The 21,485-nt window shown below is 36.2% G+C and overlaps 1 protein-coding gene across 2 annotated transcripts in view; it reads left to right on the top strand.

Moving 5' to 3' along the window:
• The window catches only part of ern1 (endoplasmic reticulum to nucleus signaling 1), a 94,062-nt gene that overhangs the window by 21,754 nt on the left and 50,823 nt on the right, over positions 1-21,485 (top strand). For both annotated transcript variants that reach the window (XR_010003136.1, XM_008118362.3), the window contains exon 2: positions 15,176-15,296. Coding sequence is in view for 1 of the 2 variants with exons in the window: in XM_008118362.3 (XP_008116569.1) it covers positions 15,176-15,296 (121 nt within the window). In the remaining variant the exon portion in view is untranslated. The remainder of the gene's footprint in view (positions 1-15,175; positions 15,297-21,485) is intronic.

The raw sequence follows: 21,485 nt of genomic DNA, 5'->3' as shown, positions 1-21,485 counted from the left end.
AGGCTTTTCCTTAGTCCCTCCTTATTATCCAAGATATTCGCTTATCCAAGCTTCTGCCGGTCCTTTTAGCTTGGATAAGTGAGACTCTACTGCAGGGGTCCCCAAACTAAGGCCCGGGGGCCGGATGCGGCCCTCCAAGGTCATTTACCTGGCCCCCGCCTTCATTTATAATATAATATTTTTATATCAGTTTTAATAATATAATATATTGTATATACATATGATATTGATAATAATATAATTGTATAAAATATAATACTAATAATATTACCATATAATAATATTAATTATATGTTATATATTATATATAATATTACCTCGAAGCTTAAGATCATCAGGCCTGGGCTGTGGCGCAGGCGGGAGAGCAAGCCAGTGCAATTAACTGCAATGAATCACTCTGACCAGGAGGTCATGAGTTCGAGCCCTGCTCGGAGCCTATGTTTGTTTGTCTTTGTTCTATGTTAAAAGGCATTGAATGGTTGCCTATATGTGTAATGCAATCCGACCTGAGTCCCCTTCGGGGTGAGAAGGGCGGAATATAAATGCTGTAAATAAATAAAATGAAGCTCTGCTCACGGTCCCGTCAGCCTCACAGGTGCGGCTGGCAGGGACGAGAGACAGGGCCTTTTCAGTAGTGGCTCCCCGCCTATGGAACGCCCTCCCCATTGAAATCAGGCAGGCTCCCTCCCTCCTATCCTTCCGTAGGAAGGTTAAAACTTGGTTATGGGGCCAGGCTTTTGAATAATAATTGGCAGCGTTAACTATTATCATGTACGCTGAACTCAATCGACACACCCAGTTTTTTGAACTGAACACGCCTACCTGTATTTTATAATGTGTTTTATGAATACTGATGTAAGTTAATAATAATTTTTAACTGATTTATATTGCACGGTATAATTTTTATATATGCGTTTTATTGTAAGCCGCCCTAAGTCCCCTGTTGGGTGAGAAGGGCGGGATATAAATATTGTAATAAATAAATAAATAAATTACAGTATACTGGTATAATTCAATATAGTAATATATAATGCTAATATTGTGCTATGCTAATAATATAATATAATATATTGTATGTACATACAACTGCTCTGAGTTCCCTTCGGGGTGAGAAGGGCGGGATATAAATATTGTAATAAATAAATAAATAAATTACAGTATACTGGTATAATTCAATATAGTAATATATAATGCTAATATTGTGCTATGCTAATAATATAATATAATATATTGTATGTACATACAGCTGCTCTGAGTTCCCTTCGGGGTGAGAAGGGTGGGATATAAATGTAGTAAATAAATGTAGTAAATGAATGAATAAATAATTTTGGACTTAGGCTCGCCCAAAGTCTGAAATGACTTGAAGACACACAACAACAACAACAACAACAACAACAATCCTAATTACCCTGACTATCTCATTGTCCAGAAGCAGGCCCACACTTCCTATTGAAATCCTGATAGGTTTATGTTGGTTAAAATTATTTTCATTTTTAAATATTGTATTGGTCTTTCATTGTTATTGTTGTTGTTTTGCACTACAAATAAGACATGTGCAGTGTGCATAGGAATTTGTTCGTATTTTTTTTCAAATTATAATTCGGCCCCTCAACAGTCTAAAGGATTGTGGACTGGCCCTCTGCTTTAAAAGTTTGAGGACCCCTGCTCTACTGTATATGTATAACCCCACCTAAATTATGGGAACATAAGAGTAGTCTCCCAGCAGGATGTTAACACATCCGGGTGTTCCCTGGGCAATATCTCTGTAGCCAGCCAATTCTCTCACACCAGAAGCGACTTGCAGTATGTTCTCAAGTTGCTTCTGACACAATTTTTTATAAAACCACCTAAATTTCCTCTGTATGTTTGGGCTACAACAGAGGGTAATTTAAATTGAAAGACCGACCAAATCTTTATTTATTTTATTTATTCCCATCATTTCTATGCCACCCTTCTCACCCGAAGGGACTCAGGGTGGCTCACAATCTGGCAAAATTCAATGCCAATATACAGTACAAAAAAGATAAAACTTAAGCAGTTAAAACAGTTAAACAATTTAGCAGAGTACAATAAATACATTTAAAACAATCTATCTATATATATAAAAGAGTGATGGCATCACGGCGATCCACAAAACAACAAAACTACAGGCCCCCCAACCTTGAAATTTGACGACACAACCCATCATCCACGGCTCTAGGTTGATACAACAAAAAGAAAAGAAAAACAAAGTCCTAATTAGAGGGAGAGGAATAATTGCTTTTATCCAATTGCTGCCAGTTAGAAGGCTAAGCTCCTCCAACTTGGTCTCCTAGCAACCCAATAAAAAATAATAAAAAACACTAAAAATAATTAAAAACACTAAAAAATTAATACAATAAATAGCATAATAACAAAAAATAACTAAAATTATACAATTAAATAATAAAATATAATAAATAAAAAGATAACTTACAATAAAATTAATTAAAAAATACAAATAACGTCAAATAAAAATTACACAACAATTTTTAACCAATACCACTACCACTTTGCCACAGCAACGTGTGGCCGGGCACAGCTAGTACAATATAAAATACTTGAACCATTTGTCCACAAAACCTTGCACGTGAATCTTAACACAATTCACTCATTGAACGCTTGCTCACAAAGCCAGGTCTTCACTTTTTCCCTAAAACTCAGAAGGGATGGGGCCTGCCGGATATCACTGGGGAGGAAGTTCCACAGCCGAGGAGCCACCAATGAGAAGGCCCTATCTGTCGTCCCCACCAGCCGCACTTGTGAGGCAGGTGGGACCGAGAGCAGGGCCTCCCCAGATGATCTTAAAGTTCTTGTAGGCTCATAGGAGGAGATACGTTCGGACAGGTAAGTTGGATCGGGACCGTTTAGGGCTTTATAGGCCAGGACCAGCACTTTGAATTGGACTCGGTAGCATATTGGCAGCCAGTGGAGCTGACGTAACAGAGGAGTGGTGTGCTCCCTGTACACCGCTCCGGTTATAAGCCTGGCTGCCGCCCGTTGTACTAATTGAAGCTTCCGGGCCATCTTCAAAGGCAGTCCCACGTAGAGGGCATTGCAGTAATCCAAATGGGATGTAACCAGAGCGTAGACCTTTATTATTTGGAGAATTCATTTACATATCATCTTTGGGAACATATGAACATCTCCCATCTATATAGAAACCAGGGCTGACTGCTCCTTAGCTTTCCATATCAGATGGTATTGTTTGCCTTTAGGGCAGTGGCTTTCAACCTGTGGGGCCCCAGATGTTTTGGTTTTCAACTCCTAGAAATCCTAACAGCCGGTAAACTGGCTGGGATTTCTGGAAGTTGTAGGCCAAAACACCTCGGAACCCACAGATTGAGAACCATTGCTTTAGGGTGTTTTTAGATCGTTTAACTATAAATCAGTGGACATGCTTGTAAATACCCATACAATATTTTAGTTCTATTACAGCCTTATACATGTGAAAATTGTGAACATAGTTGCTGTACTAGTAGAAATACCAAGTCTTACATGGCTTGGAAACCTCTTAGTCCTTCTCACCCACTGAGTGGTATTTCTCTTTTTTTACAAAGTCATCTCACTGTTCCTTCTTTGCCCTGTTCTCCTTCCCAACCTAAGTCCTCTTTCACTTCTCTTACCGAGTCTAGCACTCTCTTTATTCCCTCATCTGCTCAGATAATCTTTTCCTCCACTCCAATTTCCTCCCAATGCGCTTGTTCTTTCCATCTGTTTTCTCTTTACTCTCCCTGATTCTTTTACTTTCTTACTTATCTTCTTTTGAGTTTGTTCAGTCTTTGCCTGTACTTGCTTTCTTCCTTCTCCACCCCTTCTCCGTCTTATCGGGTACTCAGATCTTCTCTTACCTAACCTTTTGAACAGTTTACGGGCCCCACAGAAGGCAATAGAAGTCATGTACTGCTATAGCAAGAGAGTGGTCTAAACAGACTTCTGTTGCTCCCAAACTAGAATTTATCTATTTTCTTGGGGAGATGGGGACATTTCGTTCAATGGAAATGGGTAGGGGCCGCTGAAAATGAAACCCCCACCTCTGGTATGAATGAACATAGATTTAACATATTTGTCACATTCTTCACCTGGTCATCTTGTTCTCCCTACCTTCACTGAGAAGTATTTTTCTTCTCCCCTCTGTTTTTTGCTCTTCCATCCTTTGTTTTTGAAGTGCTACTTTTTCAGTTTACTTTCCATTATTAGAAATAAACTTTGTTAATATAGGATATATGCCTGTACGTTTTCTTAAGAGCTGGCTTGTATTTAGTATTAGTGACATTGTTAATATTGTTAATATTACTGTGTACCTTGTCTCCTGTTGTGATACAAAAATGTGAGCACAGTGCTGTCAAAATGCAATCATGTCATTATTTGCATTATCACCCTGTTATTTCTATAATTCCAATTTCCAGTACATACAGTGGAATATACTGGAAATATACAAAAGAGTTTATTATGTCAGACATCTCTTTTTTTAACTTCAAAAGCCTAATTCTGTATCTCTGAGTACAGGCATCTCTCTAGTATGTTCTTCCACTTGTAACTCTGAATGAGTTTGGTATAAAGAATAACTTATGTACAAATCTACCATGTTTCCCCGAAAATAAGACCTCCCCAAAGAATAAGACCTAGCAGAGGTTTGGGGGGATTGCCAAATATAAGGCCTCCCCTGAAAGTAAGACCTAGCAACTAAGGCTGCAGCAGAGTTCCATTGGGAAGCATGGCTGCAGGACTAAAGCAGCACTCATACACACACCAGAGGGAGGGAGGGAAAGTGCTTGCTTTCTGTGCCTCCCTCCCTGCCTGCTTTGCCTTGCCTGTCCCCCAGCCGTGGCTTGAAGAATCTTCCGTGGCTGCTGCCGCGCTGCCGTTTCTTCCTTCTCTCCGTCCTGGCCATGCTGTCTTCGCCCCCAAGGCTTCTGATTGGCTCCTGGAGCCAGGGCAAAGGAGGGTGGGAGGGAAGGAAGAGGGCTTTCCACTCGTCCTGCTGCTTCTGTTCCTTAAAGGTACAGGACGCATAGGGATTCTCCTCTCATCCTTATTCCTATCCTATGCCCTGAAACATTATTTTATACTATTATTCTATTGCCATATTATTATCATCATATTCTGTTACTATTATTATATCCCATTATTATATTATCCTATTAATATATTTTATATCATTATATTATATTTTTCTATTATTATTATTATTATATCATTATATTATTCTATTATTATTCTATTATATTTTCATATTATTATATTATTATTCTGTTATTATTATATTCCATTTTATATTATCCTATTAATATATTATATATCATTATATTCTATACTATTATTCTATTATATTATCATATTATTATTTTATCATGATTAGCATATTCTTTTATTATTATTATATTCCCTTTTATATTATCCTATTAATATATTTTATATCATTCTATTCCATTCTATTATTCTATTATATTATCCTATTATTATTATATTATTATGCTATTCTGTTATTATATCCCATTATTTTATTATCCTATTAATACCATATTATTATCATATTCTATTATTATTATATCCTATTATTATATTATCTAATTAATATATTGTATATCATTATGTTATCATATTATTATTATAGTATATTATATTATTCATCATTCATGACTACATTGAAACTAGAATAGAGAGAAATCAGCGTGGAAACCTTGTGAAACCTAAACTGCAAGAGGTACCATAGATTGTTGTACATGTAAATAATGGTAGTAACAAGAAATTCTTGATAGGATTCATAGTTTGTCTGGTTATGCTGGTTTGTGATGGCAACTACTTTACAGTATATAATAAATGTTCATTTTGTTGTTCAACAATAAATGTGAGCTCTTCTTCATGGAAAAATAAGACATCCCCTGAAAATAAGACCTAGTGCATCTTTGGGAGCAAAAATTAATATAAGACCCTGTCTTATTTTCGGGAAAACAGGGTAGCTGCTAATGAAGCTTTTCATTCTGGAGATAATAATGGAAAATGGAAATTATCATGTTAATAGCAGGGAACCGACAATGGCCAGTCCAAAAATTAAAGGACATTCTGCATCCTTTCTTTTTGATTTCATGGCTAGTAAAATTGTCATGAGGGAAAATAATGAAGCAAAACTGCTCACATCCTCAATTTCAGTAACTGAAAATAACTATAGTTGTGCGATGCATAATGACCAAAGGGTAAGTGGGTTGGGCCTAGGGAATGAGCAATCACTTTTAGCTTCACCCAGTTTACATCTCCCATATTACAATTGTTGGACATTTAAGGAGTGGAATTTCACTCACAGTTTTGAAAGTTGTATTTAAAAGATTGTCAAGCATCATATAAAGAAGTCTAGTACTCCCTGTTATCACTATGAGCAATTATAGATTATCGTAAAATACTGTTATTTATTATTTATGAGTTGGATTTTTTGTCCTATCATTTTTTTGACCTCAAGGCAACTTGTAAGAAGGTACAAAACAAATCCAGAAAAATCATTACTGAAATGTACAAAAACATCACTAAAACATATTATCACTAGAAGAGTCCAGGCTTCATAAACAAGCTCAGACTACATATTGATAGTAATGTACATTTAGAATATAGCAACAAATATCCTTATCTGTGATTCATGTGATGTTCTTAAATTATTTTAACAAGTGTTTTAAAAGTGTTGATAGTTTTAATTTTTGTTGTGTGAATTCAAGTCATTTCTAACTTGTGGCAATCCTAAAGCAAATCTATTATGAGTTTTCCACAGTAAGGTTTGTTCAGAGGGCAATTGCTATTGCATGCCACTGAAGCCCAGAGTGTAGCATAGCCAAGGCCACCCATTTGATTTCCATGGTCAAATGGCAATTTGAACTGTGGTCTCCAAGGACCAATGTTTGGATTTCCATACCACATTGTATATAGTTTTATAGCATAATATAATTACTCAGATAAATGTAAATTGTATTTTCAAACATATAACATTGTATTTTTATTGGAACCTTCTGAATTCTTCAGGAAGGGGAATTTCCCTGCAATGTCTTGCATATAACAATATGTAACATGATTTCTGTTCCTGGGTTATAAATTTATTTTATTTATTTGCAATATTTCTATCCCGCCTTTCTCTACCCCGAACGGGATGCAAGGCAGCTTTACATAAAAGGCAATTATTCGATGCCTTGACAACAATACAACATTAAAAGACATTTAAAAATTATAGAATACAAGTAAAACATTTTAAAACATTTAAAACCATATAGTCATAGTTGATCACATAATCCACAAGCATAAACCATAAATGTCATTTCCTTATTGGTTCTATCATAAAAACATGGAAAAAGTTTATTAAGCGGCAAAAACTTTGTTTTGTGGGACATTCAACAGCACATATTGCTATTGTTTCTCAATGAATATATCACAGAGTCTCAACCAATTCCACATAGTTTGTGGCAGCCATAAAAATGAAGTTTCTAGAGTATAACAACTGCTTTCAAAGTAAGTACCGCACAATTAAACAGGAAATAACACTTTCAAGCCAGGAACAGAAAATGTTTCAAATTTTGTTGCATAGTGTAGTAGGAGAGGTAAGGTTGTAGTAGAACACTGAAGAAATGTGTCTGTTTTGGTATTGAGGGTTTTTTGTTTGTTTTTTTGCATTTTGGTTCTTTTTTATTTTCAAGGTGAGGGAAAGTTGATGTGACCAACATCATATTTTCCATATGTTGCACCACTCCCTTTAACACCCTTCTCTTATCAAACAGGAATTATGTGTCCTGATCAAAGAAACTCCTGTTTTCTTAGCAATGTTGTACATTTGCCAGCAATGTTTTGCGTTAACGTTTCATTGATTGGTTTTGGAATAGTTAAAATGTGGCTCAGCTTCAAGGCTATTCCTTGGAAAATGCACACTTCTGTTCCTCTGTTTCTGGCATTAAATAATGTCCGTTGAATTTCAAGCAGAGGCTCCCAGCCAACACAAATAATACCAGATAAGTGACATATTCATTTTGTAGTTGAAAGAGTGAAATGTATTTCATAGAAGTGGGAACAACCCATATGCTTCATTGCATATTTATTCAATAATAGGTCACATATGTGACATAACAATATTTTCTAGAATAATCTATGTATATTTACCAATTAGTTTCAAACCTATGTGTCAGGTAAGTGGAATAATGTTTCATTGACATTTTGATGTTGCAGGAGTATGTTTGTAAACTAAAACAAGAGGTGCAAATGTAAAAATCATCGAAGATACAAACACCACATTTTAAAAAGTATATTTGTCATGGAAAGTATCAAGAGCAAATAACCCTTTGGCTTTTAATCATGTATTTGAGATAGTTCCTTGAATATACAGAATGCAACTGCACAAACTGGTTTATCCATTCTAGTGTCTTAAGAGTTAACAGCAGGATTTTTGCATCCTGTTTCTGGTTCCTTCATTTTTTCAACTCATGAGTGTTTTGGCTCGCTTATGTAATTTACTAGCTTGTAGAAATCCTGTTTGTGCAGCAGAGTAAAAAAGAGAGGGAAAGAGTGTTTAGTAACCTATACTGGATCTGTTTGCAAATGTTTGGGTCAATGATGAGAAATTATCATGAAAGAGTTAGAGAGACTTTGGAAAAAGTTTTTATGTTTTGCCAAAGCATTGTGAGAGATGAAGTTCCTGAAAAAACATAGTTCTATTTATCTAAGCACGCTTGAAGACAATTCTGAAGCTGTCACTAATTTAAAATGCAGTTACTAAAGTGTTGACCAGACCATCTTAAAGATACTTTTATCTCTGGAATTGAAGGAATTGCATGGACTATCAATATGTTTATGGTTTTCATTCAAGCTGCTTTTGATTAGTTCCTTCATAACTGGAGGAATGTGCTTTCCAATGTGCATCTATCTAAGGACTGGAATCAGATTGGAGGGAATTTATTCTTCCATTGTCCCACTAATAGAAGTAAGACATGAGGATATGGTAAAGGAAGCATGGCATAATGGTATGAGTAATGGACTCTGGCCAGAGTTGAATCTCTGATCAGCCACAAAACCCACTGGGTGACCTTGGACAAGGCATGCTCTCTCAGCCTCAGAGGAAGGGCATGGCAAACATCTTCTGAACAAACCTTTCCCCAGAAAATCCTATGATAAGGAACAACTTAGGATCAGAAATGACAACAATTCCACTGCTCAGTTGCTCCATTGTGGAATGCCTTCCCCATGGAGACCTGATTGACACCAGCAATTGGCTTCTTTGCAGCACCAGGTTGCAGCAAGATCCAAGCATTTTATTAAATGAGTATCCATTTGAGACAAAAAAAATATGAAATAAGGATCTAAAGATGATCTATCTCAAGGGATTTGCAGTGGTTCTCAACCTGTGGGTCTCCAGGTGTTTTGGCCTACAACTCCCAGAAATCTCAGCCAGTTTACCAGCTGTTAGGATTTCTGGGAGTTGAAGGCCAAAACATCTGGGGACCCACAGGTTGAGAACCATTGGATTAAGGTTATAGCTATTTGATCAACAAGGTTATAGATATAAATCTATTGACTTTCCATAAATGATCACTTTAGTAATATCTATTGCAGGTTTTCCTGTATGATTGTTGAAGTATATAGGGCAACTGATTAAATAGTTGAGATTGATATTGCAGTTTGCCAGGTAAAAACTGAATGGGTAAAATTTACTACCTAAAAATGAATGCCGTTATTATATTCTAAAGTTTTTCAAAATTCTACTAATTTCCAAATATCCTATGCAATGAAATGCTAAGCAAGCTTGCACCATCCCTCCCTCCTACATGTTTGGCATTCATGTAAAATTTCTTAACCATTTGTCAGGAAAGAGTGTGTGAGTATTGCTTAACTCTCCTAACAGTTAAATATTTATCAATTTTTTGTTCTCTCACTTACTGTGAAATATAGATTAAAATAAACCTTGTTTTCATTACTCTGCCAGGCATGACATGATGCTCTATGAACAGGTATATACTGTTTTTCAAGAATTCATGGGTGAATAACGTTATATGTCTCCTCAGTAAAACTCAAGGCCTGACTATTATATGCAAATATCAGAGGTGTATATGGGCACCTCCCTACATTGCTCCTAACTTCTTGGCAAAGTATTTACATGCATTGTTACATGTTATATGTAACAACACATTGCAGATGGTCTATTCCCAGTTTTCTACCTGACGTTTTTCATTGATTCTCTTATCTAAAAAGGAAGGCTGCTTTGTGCAGCAGGCACCTTTGCATCACAAGGGCTTATTTTGAAAAATGGTGGAAGATATTTATTTCTGGTAAATGGTGTGGACAGATTGAAATAGAAAGTTTATACTAGTCAAGGGGAAACTAGGCAAGCAGGTTGTCTTCTGGGTTCTTTTCTGGGTAGCCCAAATAAACAGCAATGGCAGCAATGTCTCATTGAGTTTTATTGCGATTAGCAAATTCCAAATGAGTGTGGTTGTACTAGGGCAAAGCTCCAAAGAATGACTTAACAGGAATTAGCACTTCATTTGATAAACCATGATCTTCAACTATTGTTAACCAGCTAGTTTGATTTACAAATTAAAACAACAGTTGATAGATTAAAACACAGCAAAACGAAATGGGTTTCAATAAGAACGTTTTTAATCAAGCTTATTCTCATGCCTGATGAAAGTTTTCAGTGATATCTCAAACTAGGCGATGAAAGATTCTTTCTGGAATCATGTCTCTCTACTGAGTTGCTCAAGCAAGATGCCACATTCTTGATAGTAGTACACTTATCCAAGCTAAATGGGCCGGCAGAAGCTTGGATAAGCGAATATCTTGGATAATAAGGAGGGATTAAGGAAAAGCCTATTAAACCTCAAATTAATTATGATTTTATAAATTAAGCACCAAAACATCATGTTTTACAACAAATTTGACAGAAAAAATAGTTCAATACGCAGTAATGTTATGTTGTAATTACTGTATTTACGGATTTAGCACCAAAATATCACGATATATTGAAAACATTGACTACAAAAATGGCTTGGATAATCCAGAAGCTTGGAAAAGCGAGGCTTGGATAAATGAGACTCTACTGTATTTGCCACTGCTGAATATATTTCATTTGACTTGACACATTTTATACCTAAAAGTAATTTGTCAGACAATGTGAGATACAGGCAACATCCCCAATGATTATCTACAGAAACATCAGTAAGGTGCCTGTCACTGTATTCTCATTAGTCACCATCAAAACTTTGACAGATTGGAGTGGTCATTTCTTTGTCCATTACTGCATACATTAAAATTTGGAGACATATTATAAGTGTCATTAATCAGTTATAGTCAGTGTTAGAAGACAGAATAAGCTTAAAGAGATTGGAGTCTCCTTCAATATATCTGTGTCGACGCACAGTATGTGTTGGTCTATTTTGTTTGCTGTTGCCACATAAATGTTGACAGATCTAATACAGACCAACGTAAAAATAAAATATTTGGGGATCAGTAAACTCCTATACCATTATTAATTGTTTATTTCCTTTAAAATGGCAAACATTATGTGGGTTTCCCCCTTTTTTGTGATTGAGACATCATGATTGCACAATGAACAAATCATCTGAAAGCATCCTTAGAATCTCATCCCTGGTTGAACCTCATGATTGGAGTGATGTAGCTACCATGTAAGTGATATAGAATCATAGAATCATAGAATAGTAGAGTTGGAAGAGACCTCATGGGCCATCTAGTCCAACCCCCTGCCAAGAAGCAGGAAATCGCATTCAAAGCACCCCCGACAGATGGCCATCCAGCCTCTGTTTAAAAGCCTCCAAAGAAGGAGCCTCCACCACAGTCCGGGGCAGAGAGTTCCACTGCCGAACAGCCCTCACAGTGAGGAAGGTCTTCCTGATGTTCAGGTGGAATCTCCTTTCCTGTAGTTTGAAGCCATTGTTCCGTGTCCTAGTCTGTAGGGCAGCAGAAAACAAGCTTGCTCCCTCCTCCCTATGGCTTCCCTTCACATATTTGTACATGGCTATCATGTCTCCTCTCAGCCTTCTCTTCTGCAGGCTAAACATGCCCAGTTCTTTAAGCCTCTCCTCATAGGGCTTGTTCTCCAGACCTTTGATCATTTTAGGTCTGGAGAACAAGCCCTATGAGGAGAGTAATGAGTAATATTATTCTTTTCCATTTCATTACAAAGTACATTCTCTATAATTCATATTTATTTCTTCTTATATCCCCCGTTGTATTTTTCTTTTAACAGACAAATCAAATGTGAAATTTTTCTCTTTGTATTTCCATCCTGCCACAACTTGGGGAGGGGTGGTGTTGGTGGTTTGTAACATTATAGTTTACCTGTTTTAATCTATAGTTATATGTTATTTTGGATATATCATGTATTTTATATTTTATGTGAGCCAATGAATTTTGCCATTTATTTTGCTATAAACCACTTTGAGTCCCCCCAGGGATGAGAAAAGCAATATATAAATGAAATAAATAAATAATTTTGACTACTTGAAATTTTAATAAAAATGTAATAAAAAGAACAGAAATGCAATGAGTTCAACTTCGTTCTGTTGACTTTCTAATTTCTCTTGGAACAAATTGTGTTGTGAAATTATGATTGGTTAGAATTTTGTTCGTTCTCAGAAATGCAGCTGGTTTCATAGTGCTTGCAATAGCAACTAGGTTTTAAATATATTTCTGAAACTTCTCAGATTTGACAGGTGGCTAAGCCATAAAGCACAGTACCTAAACAGTTATTTTACTAAATAAAGATTCTGAGTAAAGTAAAGGATTTGTTTTTATTGTCTTTATGGATTGGGGAAGAAAAGGAACTTGCTAGGCATCTAATAAAAGAGTCATCCAAAAATGTGAATTAAAAGGTTTTTCAATGCTGGTATTATGTTAAAGGTTTTCCCCTTACATTAAGTCTAGTCGTGTCCAACTCTGGGGGTTGGAGCTCATCTCTATTTCTAAGTCGAAGAGCTGGCGTTATCTGTAGATACCTCCAAGGTCATGGGACCAACATGACTGCATGGAGCACTGTTATCTTCCTGCCGGAGCGGTACCTATTGATCTACTCAAACTTACATGTTTTTGAACTGCTAGCTTGGCAGAAGCTGGGGCTAATAGTGGGAGCTCACCCTGCTCCCCGGATTCAAACTGCTGACCTTTTGGTCAGCAAGTTCAGCAGCTCAGTGGTTTAATGTGCTGCACCACAGGGGGCTCCCGGTGGTGTTCTCAATTCAGTGCTGGTGACATTCTCTCACTTAATTCAGTGACTGGCCTAAAGCTATTAGGTTTTTCATAGACATATTGTGGTGTTCCTTTCCATTGTATAGAATAGGTTCCAATAATCTGGCTCTTTCACAGCTTTAGTTGATTTCTAAAGGGTTTGTAAATGCAAACTTTCCATTGGAGTGTACTGCCAGTGGTATCTATTTGTGGTAGGACTGCTTCAGTAGCTGATACTCACAGGGACTTGGTGGGTCTCATAATACTTGGTAGGTTTGAGTTTTAGAGATGGGATGGAGTTGCAATGCAAAATAAATTTTTAACATTTGTTCTGAATTTAATTATGATACAAGTAGCATTGATCCCTTCCTCGGTTTCCTTCTTTTACAGAATTCTTTACTCAATTTTAATATATTAATTCTCTACTGTGGCAACAAACTTCCTGATAACTTTGCATACTATATTTCCAATCTCTGTGATCTTCAGGTGGTAAAAATTCAGTGACAGCTCCCTCTTTCTCATTTAAGCTAAAGCCTATGATGTAGGAAAGGCAGCATTGGAAGACAAATGAAGAAGCATAAGTATGCCATATGGTTCAACCTGATGCTCCACCTAAAATATATAGTTCCCCAGTGAGCCTTTTCTGTTTTTCTCTCAGAGAGGAGTGAAAGAAGATCATGGCAGTAATATAGTAATACTAATATATTAAATATAATTCCTACTGATAATATATAATAAATAATGATATACTGTTTGATTTGTATATTTTAAGTTTATTTATTTAATACATTTAAATCCTGCCCTTCTCACCCCTGCGGGGACTCAAGGTGGCTCATAAAGAAGGCACAATTCGATGCCACATATACATACATAAGTAACACCATCATATAAATTAAAAACAAAAATTAAAACATATCAGTCATAAGACAAGTTAGTTAAAACCACACAATCCAAAGGCATATTCCAGGAGCCATTCTGGTCATAAATTGCACTATTCCATAATTTCTTAATTGCACTGAGTATTACTGTTTGAAAGCGTGACCCCATATCTATGTCTTCACTTTCTTACTGTTGTAATGTGAGCCACTTTAAGTCTCCATATGGAGAGATAAAGTGGGATATAAATAAATAAATACATAAATAAAATGGCAGTTGCTTGGCAACCACACCATATATGCCAGAAATGTTAATATGACTGGATAATATGCCATGTACTTTATTCTTTTTCTGAAAAGTGAACATCTAAAGTAGCCAAGCAGTCTTCTTTGATACATACCAAAAATATGGTCACAGCAACAAAAGACAATATTAAAATCAGGGCGAGTGTCCCCTCAAAAGGACCTGTGAGTAGTCAAAATAGCTTTGTGTTGTTGTTGTTGTGTGCCTTCAAATAATTTCTGACTTATAGCAAACTAAAGTTGAACCTATCACATTTTTTCTTGCCAAGATTTGTTCAGAATAGGTTTGCCATTGCCTTCCTTTCAGGCTGAGAACGTGGAGTTTGTAAAAAAAAAAAAAACCCAGTGGGTTTCCATAGCCAAGCCAGGATTTGAACCCTAGTCCAACTCTCAAACCAGTATGTCACACTGGCTCTCAGCACTGACTTTACATTTGCAAAGTATTTATCTTGCAGAGGAGTCATGTCAACTTACCATAAGAGAGCTTCATGCATTTGACAGGGTTTTCTTAGGCAAGGTTTTGGCCATTTTCTTTGTCCAATAGACAATCTACCGCACTTGGTATTCATTGGTGGTGTCACACACAAGTATTGACAAGGATTGATTCAGTTTAGTTTTCAAGATGAGACAGGATCTGGTGCCTTTAGGTGCCTGTAGGCCTTTTCAGGGAAGGTTATACAGGTCATTATTTGAAATGTAGCATGATTCCACCTGTTCTTAATGTTTCTTCCATTATCAATAGAGTAAATTATGATTTCTTCATGTTTTTTCACCAGAGCTTTGGAAGTGCCAATTCAGTGACTCTACCAGAGACATTGCTGTTTGTTTCAACTCTCGATGGAAGTTTGCATGCAGTTAGCAAGAGGACAGGGTCAATCAAGTGGACATTAAAGGAAGGTTAGTATGAAAAATGTCATCTTGTTATCTCTATACTAACTTAGATAACTGAAAAATCAATATAATGTTGGGAATATTTCAAATGTTAGAAAACATGACCACAGTCTGAGTGGATTGATCCCATGACCATTTTATTTGGAGTAAGTCCTATTGATTACAGTGGGGCTTATCTCTAAGGCCATGTGCATTTGAGTGCAGCCAAACAGCAAAAGCCTATGCATGTCAAGAAATAAGTATCGCAGGTAAATGTGTATAGCACGTACTAAGTCTCCTGTCTTCTTCTCAGGGCAACTCATCTGCAGAACTTATAGAAATCTCTGGGACCTGGTTTTCAAAATAGCTTTAACATCCAAGGCATCAGAACATTTAATGTATTGTCCTTCAAATCTATTAAATATGACTGGCAATTGGAATGTGACATAAACAGTCAAGATGTTTTATAAAATCAGCCCCCATTTAGATCCAGTATCATTATCCATAATCCAGGAGGCTCTGCTCCCAGGTTGCTGAGTTCTGCTGTCCCGGTGGGCTGAAAAGTCAAAAGTAGACTATGCTGTTTACCTGTCAGCCTGTATGACTCTTTGGCAAAGTACACTCTTGGTCGCCAGATTGATTACCACTTATTTCCAATAAAGAATGTGGGAAGCTGCCACCTGGATGTACTGCTTTTGTTTTTCATATAAGAATGCAATACCTTTTTAAATCCACAATTAATACAAAATCTATTTCTATGGACAAAAAGAGGGGTTTTAATTTATACTAAGCTGACAAATTTAAATGGACTTTTTAAAGGATAAACTGCTTGTGAACTCTACAGTAAGGAGAAGATTCATTTAATCATGCTGCATTCACTGGTGATTCTAATTATGTTTAATTTTACATGAATTAACAAATTGATTATCAGTGATGATACAGATGGCCAGATTACCAGCAAACCTGAATGTATTTGTTTTTTTTTCTGTCTAAAGTTGATTACGGTGATGTCAAAACAAACCTCCACTGCTCCAGTGAGTTCTTGACCATCAATATGAATTTTTGTTGATGTACAAAGATTTCCAGGGAAGGAGGAAATGAATGGCTTCACCCCTTCATAGTCAGGAACCATTCAGTTGGCAGAACAAGTTAATTAGTTACCACCAAATTTAGAGTAACAATCCAGTGTAATGCATACTTTTTAGGAGTAAACCACTCACTGTTTACTCTCAGTAAAGGATGCTTAGGATTTCAGCATGTGTACAATGAAAGTTTACAGTGATTAGTTCAATACTTGTTTGAAAAGTCATTACCTTCTCAGTTGCAGTGTCAAAATGAAAGCACGTCATTTGTTTTGCATTCACTAGAAAAATATTGATTGCACACTTTTATTCCCTACAAAAATATTTATTACAAAATTAAAAAATGTAAGTATCATGACCATAAATTTACAATGTAGGTAAAATAAAATAAATTTTCTAAACTTTGGAATACCTGCATATACAAAATGAAATATTTTGGAGATGGGATCTGAGTGTAAACATGAAATTCATTTATGGTTCATATACACTTTATACACATAATCTGAAATTAATTATATACATAGTGTTTTAAATAATGTTGCACATGAGACAAAGTTTGTGTTCATTATTATATTTATTTATGCTCCGCTTTATCTCTGAATGGCCCTTGGGGTTTCTTCCAACTGTATGAGTATATAATTCTGAGTCTTTGTTGCTGGACGCTAAGCTGTATCTTCTTCACATCCTGACATTTAGCCCCCTCAACTTGGCTACTTCCTTTAGGTTTAATGGAGGATAATGGCAAATTCAAATCAAACTTCTAGTCTAGCCAGCTTTTATAGGTAGAAAGTCACAATTATGCTGACTTTTGCTTTGGGCAGCAAAATATATTGAGATTCTCCTGACTTCATTCTGGAAGCACACTCAACTTTCTATTTCTTAACAAGTACTCCTCAGTACAGTACTTATATATTAACCCAGTCACATTATAGACTAATACCTTAATTAGTTGTTACGCAAAGATTACATTTAATAGTCAATGTGACTATTATTGTCTGGAAATATTGTGCATGGAATTATCCAAAGTAGTTTGAAAGTATTTTGCATGGAAATATCCAACATTAAAGAATATAATATTGCAGTCATTTAAATTACAAAATAAGATATATGCTAAATTAATATCACTTGCAAAACAAAACTTATTGGTGGTTTTGATTCTTATGATTCAAAGAAGAGACAAAATTATTTTGGATAAGCATATGGAACTTTTATCTAGCAGTGAAATGGAAAGCATTTGGGTTACTTAAACTAATATTTTTAAAGCAAACCTATTGCATAATATCATTGGTTTATTAGAACAGTCAGACTGGATAATCCAGTTCTGGAGAAAGTTATCTTTGCATTTGCAGTATTCATCTAGATTCTTATCAGCATACAGTCTACTCAATAGTTGTATTGTAAAGTACTTAATACTCACTGACTTGGTTCCATATGCAATAAAACCACAGTTATTTATGGTAAAAAGTACATTAAGACTCAGTAACATTGAGAACACTTTTTAAAGTATTTCAGTGTTCTGGCTTAAGGTTATAAAATCTCTAGGATCAGGGCACCATGAGAACTTGGTAGTACACTTTTTTAATGAAGAACTATAACATTTTATCCATCATTGACAGTGACTTGATTCAACTAAGTCCAGCCAAAGTGTGTTACATGTATTTTTGGTCAGAAGTGGCTAATACTTTTCACCTTATTCCCTAGCTGGTTTTAAATTCCATTGGTATAGCTACTGAATTTTTTTAAGTTTAAAATGTTATATTGCGTCATGTGAACTTCATGTGATGATATTCAGCATTTATAGGCAGCCCTTATAAAAGCCCTGTAAGTTACAAAAGGCAAATAAATAACAGATTCAACAGATTGTATCAAAACCAGACATGCTTGATTCAAACCCCAAGAATGTTAAAAGAGAGCAAGGAGCACGGAATTTCAGTAATTAGTTGAAACCATTTTTTCTGGCATAACAATACAGAAAAAGGATTCCTGTTTCTATACCATCTCTATGTTTTAAAATTTCAAATTGCTTTCATTGTCGGTTCAGCTGCACAAACATGTTATTTTAGCCATCCAAATACAGTGTATTACAGTTAGAATCATTTTATTACCCAGCTAGTAAAAGTAAAGCAATCCTTTTTTTTAAAGAAAGAGGCAATGGCTACATGATTTTTTATAAATTGAAACTTTGGTTCTTAAGATTAGTGATAGGTCTTTAATTTCACAGTTACAGTTAAGGCAAGTGAAAGATCTGTAAGTAGTCGGCATTCACCAATATGATGTATTAGTAGTAATGCCCCCCCCCCCCCCCCCCCAATCTATCTTAATCAGTAGCTGCACTGAACAATGGAGATCTGGACTGCAGTTAATCTGGATTCAAAAAGATGACATTTTCAGTCTTCTGCCAGTGATCTGTAGTGCAACAAGGAATTATGACAAGATCTTGCTTCTGATTACTACAGCCTTGCTCATTGGCAGGAGGATCTGGAAATGTCATGTTCTTGTGCCTTATCTGAAGAGGAACAGAAGACCACAATTGTTTGGTGTTGCTACTGGCTATTGTAATTGTTGTTGTGATGATGAGGATGATGAAGATGATGATGAAGAAGATACTGGACACACTCATATCAGTCAATAACTCGAGAGCAGATTTTGGGTCCCAAATGATCAATTTAGATTTGATTTGTGGGCAAGTCGAAAATGAAACCTACAGGCAAGTAACCAATCTTTCCCTCTTCTTTTAAAATGCATAGAGGCAGCATAACTTAGGAAGAGCTAAAGAGAAAGAGATAATCTTTTATTTCAGAGGTTACAGTTGCGTGTGTAAATTGCATTGCTGATCTAAAATGTCTATATCTGTACAAATGCAGATAGGGAAAATAATATATTGTAAATGAGGAGAAGAATGAGAATGTGGTCTGGAAAAAAGCAAGGAAGGGAAAGGAAAACAAACACCTCTACATGAATATATAATGATTTTGATGGTGAATTTATTACCACAGCTCAAGATGGACAACAACATCATTAAAACAAGAGATAAAATACTATTAAAAGATGCACAACAAAATACACAGAGTTAAAATACAAGTTAAAATCCACTGATAAAATCCAGATTAAAATTCACAACTTAAAATTGACAGGGTAGGCCTGCATGAAGAGATGGGTCTTTAATTGTGTCTTAAATTCCAATGTGAATATGTTGTCTTCCTGAGCCTTGTCCATGTCATATTGCCATTTTTACATCATAAAGAAGGAGAACAGAAAAACAATGAAAAAGAAACTTTTGAAGAAGCCCACGAAAGCAGCAGATGAAAAGGAGAAGTGAAAAACGGAGTAATATTAACTTAAAAAAAATAAATAGCAAGAGACACATGCACCCAACTTGGAGAGTAAAAAGAAATTCTAGCATGAACACAATGCTGCAAATGTATCAAGACACTTGAGAGAAGAATGGCTAGGGAGTGTCTGTAATAGCTACTATGACCCAACAGTTGGGTTCTAATTGGGAAAGGTCCCTTGGCTGATTGCACAAGATGAGGAACTTTTGGCAAGGTGTAATGATTCTTTCTGGGTGTGCCTTTAAAAGAGAACCACATGGGGATTTGTGCTATCTCCCTGTTTTTAAGGGAGTTAATCCAGTGGGTGAGGGTCTCCCAGGCTGTCTTCCTTGATCTGCTCTGAATCCCTGACTGATAAAATGTACACGCTGCAGCAAATGGAGGAAACAATGGTGCCAGTCACATCATGCACTGATCACATGGGATTAGTTCAGGGAAAGTTAAGGATCTACAAATCTAAGTTGCAGTCTGGCAACTTGAGAGTCCCTTCTACCTCACAATAAATTGAAGGGACTTCAGCGTCTTTTTTTTAAGGGCTTCATGGCATGGCCCCTTCTTTATAGAAAATATTTTATCCCATCTCCCAGTGTAGCATGACCAAGAAGCTAGCATGTGGTTATGTGAATAAAAATGGGTTTTAATGGTTGCATTTACCATGGGCAGAATTAGTATCTGTGTTACTGGAACACTTAGGAAGGAATAGGATGTCTACATTTTGGTAAACAATGTGGTATAGTATGTTAAGGTATATAGAAAACTGGGTAAGTTTTCGTGAGGATCAGCACTAAGGTTATTGCAGATAAATGTGTATAAAGAAAGAATCCACATTCAGGTATATTGCATGTGTCAATAAAGGTAAGTGATTTATCTCACTACAATCAGTAAGGTATAACAACAGAGGTTACACTATACTATTTGGAGCTCTTTACAAACTCGTGCTGTGGGTGCCAAACTCTCTGCATTGTCCTGCATGTTGTAGATACTATGAGCTCTGGGAAGGACCATTTGTTTTTGCATGTAAGTTCGCAAAGCTGAATTAAGCTGTATTTTATTTTGCATACTGAAGAACTGTATTTTCTGCTTCATTTGAAGATGGCTGTTTATTTTCTCTCCTGGAACTCTGTGGGAAAGAGTAAAGTCTTTTCTTTTGTGCAAGCCTACTGCGACTGGTGTTATTTTCCTTCAAGAGTATTGCCGCTGGACTTTACATTTACTGCTGTGGGGGATAGATTGTTTTCTGGACACTAAATGCAACACAGTGGGGTTGGGGTGGAAAAAGGAAATCCATTGCATTCATGATGGTTATCTAGTGTGTTTTTTAATAACTAAGTGAGATAGAGATAAGGTTTTAGAACTGACTGAAAAATTTAAAACTAATTTGTGGCTGGGTACTGATGTTATAGGCCCAGGTTTTTAATGTGTTGAAAAGAACCCAGGAGAACTGCAGAGCAGGCCTTGACTTTATGCCTTGAGCAGAGGAGGCAAAGGTTCCCATGTGATCATATAAGCTCATGCAAGTGTTTCTTCACATAGGTAGAGTGCATGAAGTTTGGATGTCTTCACAAATAATGCAGGCTGACAATGCTGGCATTTGCCTCTCCAGCAATGGAATAGGATTTCCCCTTGCCAGGCATCCTTTTTGAATGGTGAGACCTGAGGCTTCCTTTGCAACTCCCTCTATAATATTGTCTCTTGCGTCACATACACACACATTGTGTCCCTAGATATTTCTGTCAACAGCTTTGTGAACAGGCTTCCTTTCATTGCAGAGTGGCTTCTACTCAGCATGAAAAACTACACCA

This window comes from Anolis carolinensis, chromosome 2 (assembly GCF_035594765.1).
Source record: "Anolis carolinensis isolate JA03-04 chromosome 2, rAnoCar3.1.pri, whole genome shotgun sequence".
In the NCBI taxonomy this organism is placed as follows: Eukaryota; Metazoa; Chordata; class Lepidosauria; order Squamata; family Dactyloidae; genus Anolis; species Anolis carolinensis.
Note: the sequence above shows the minus strand (reverse complement) of the source record. Positions and strands in the feature narration are given on the sequence as shown.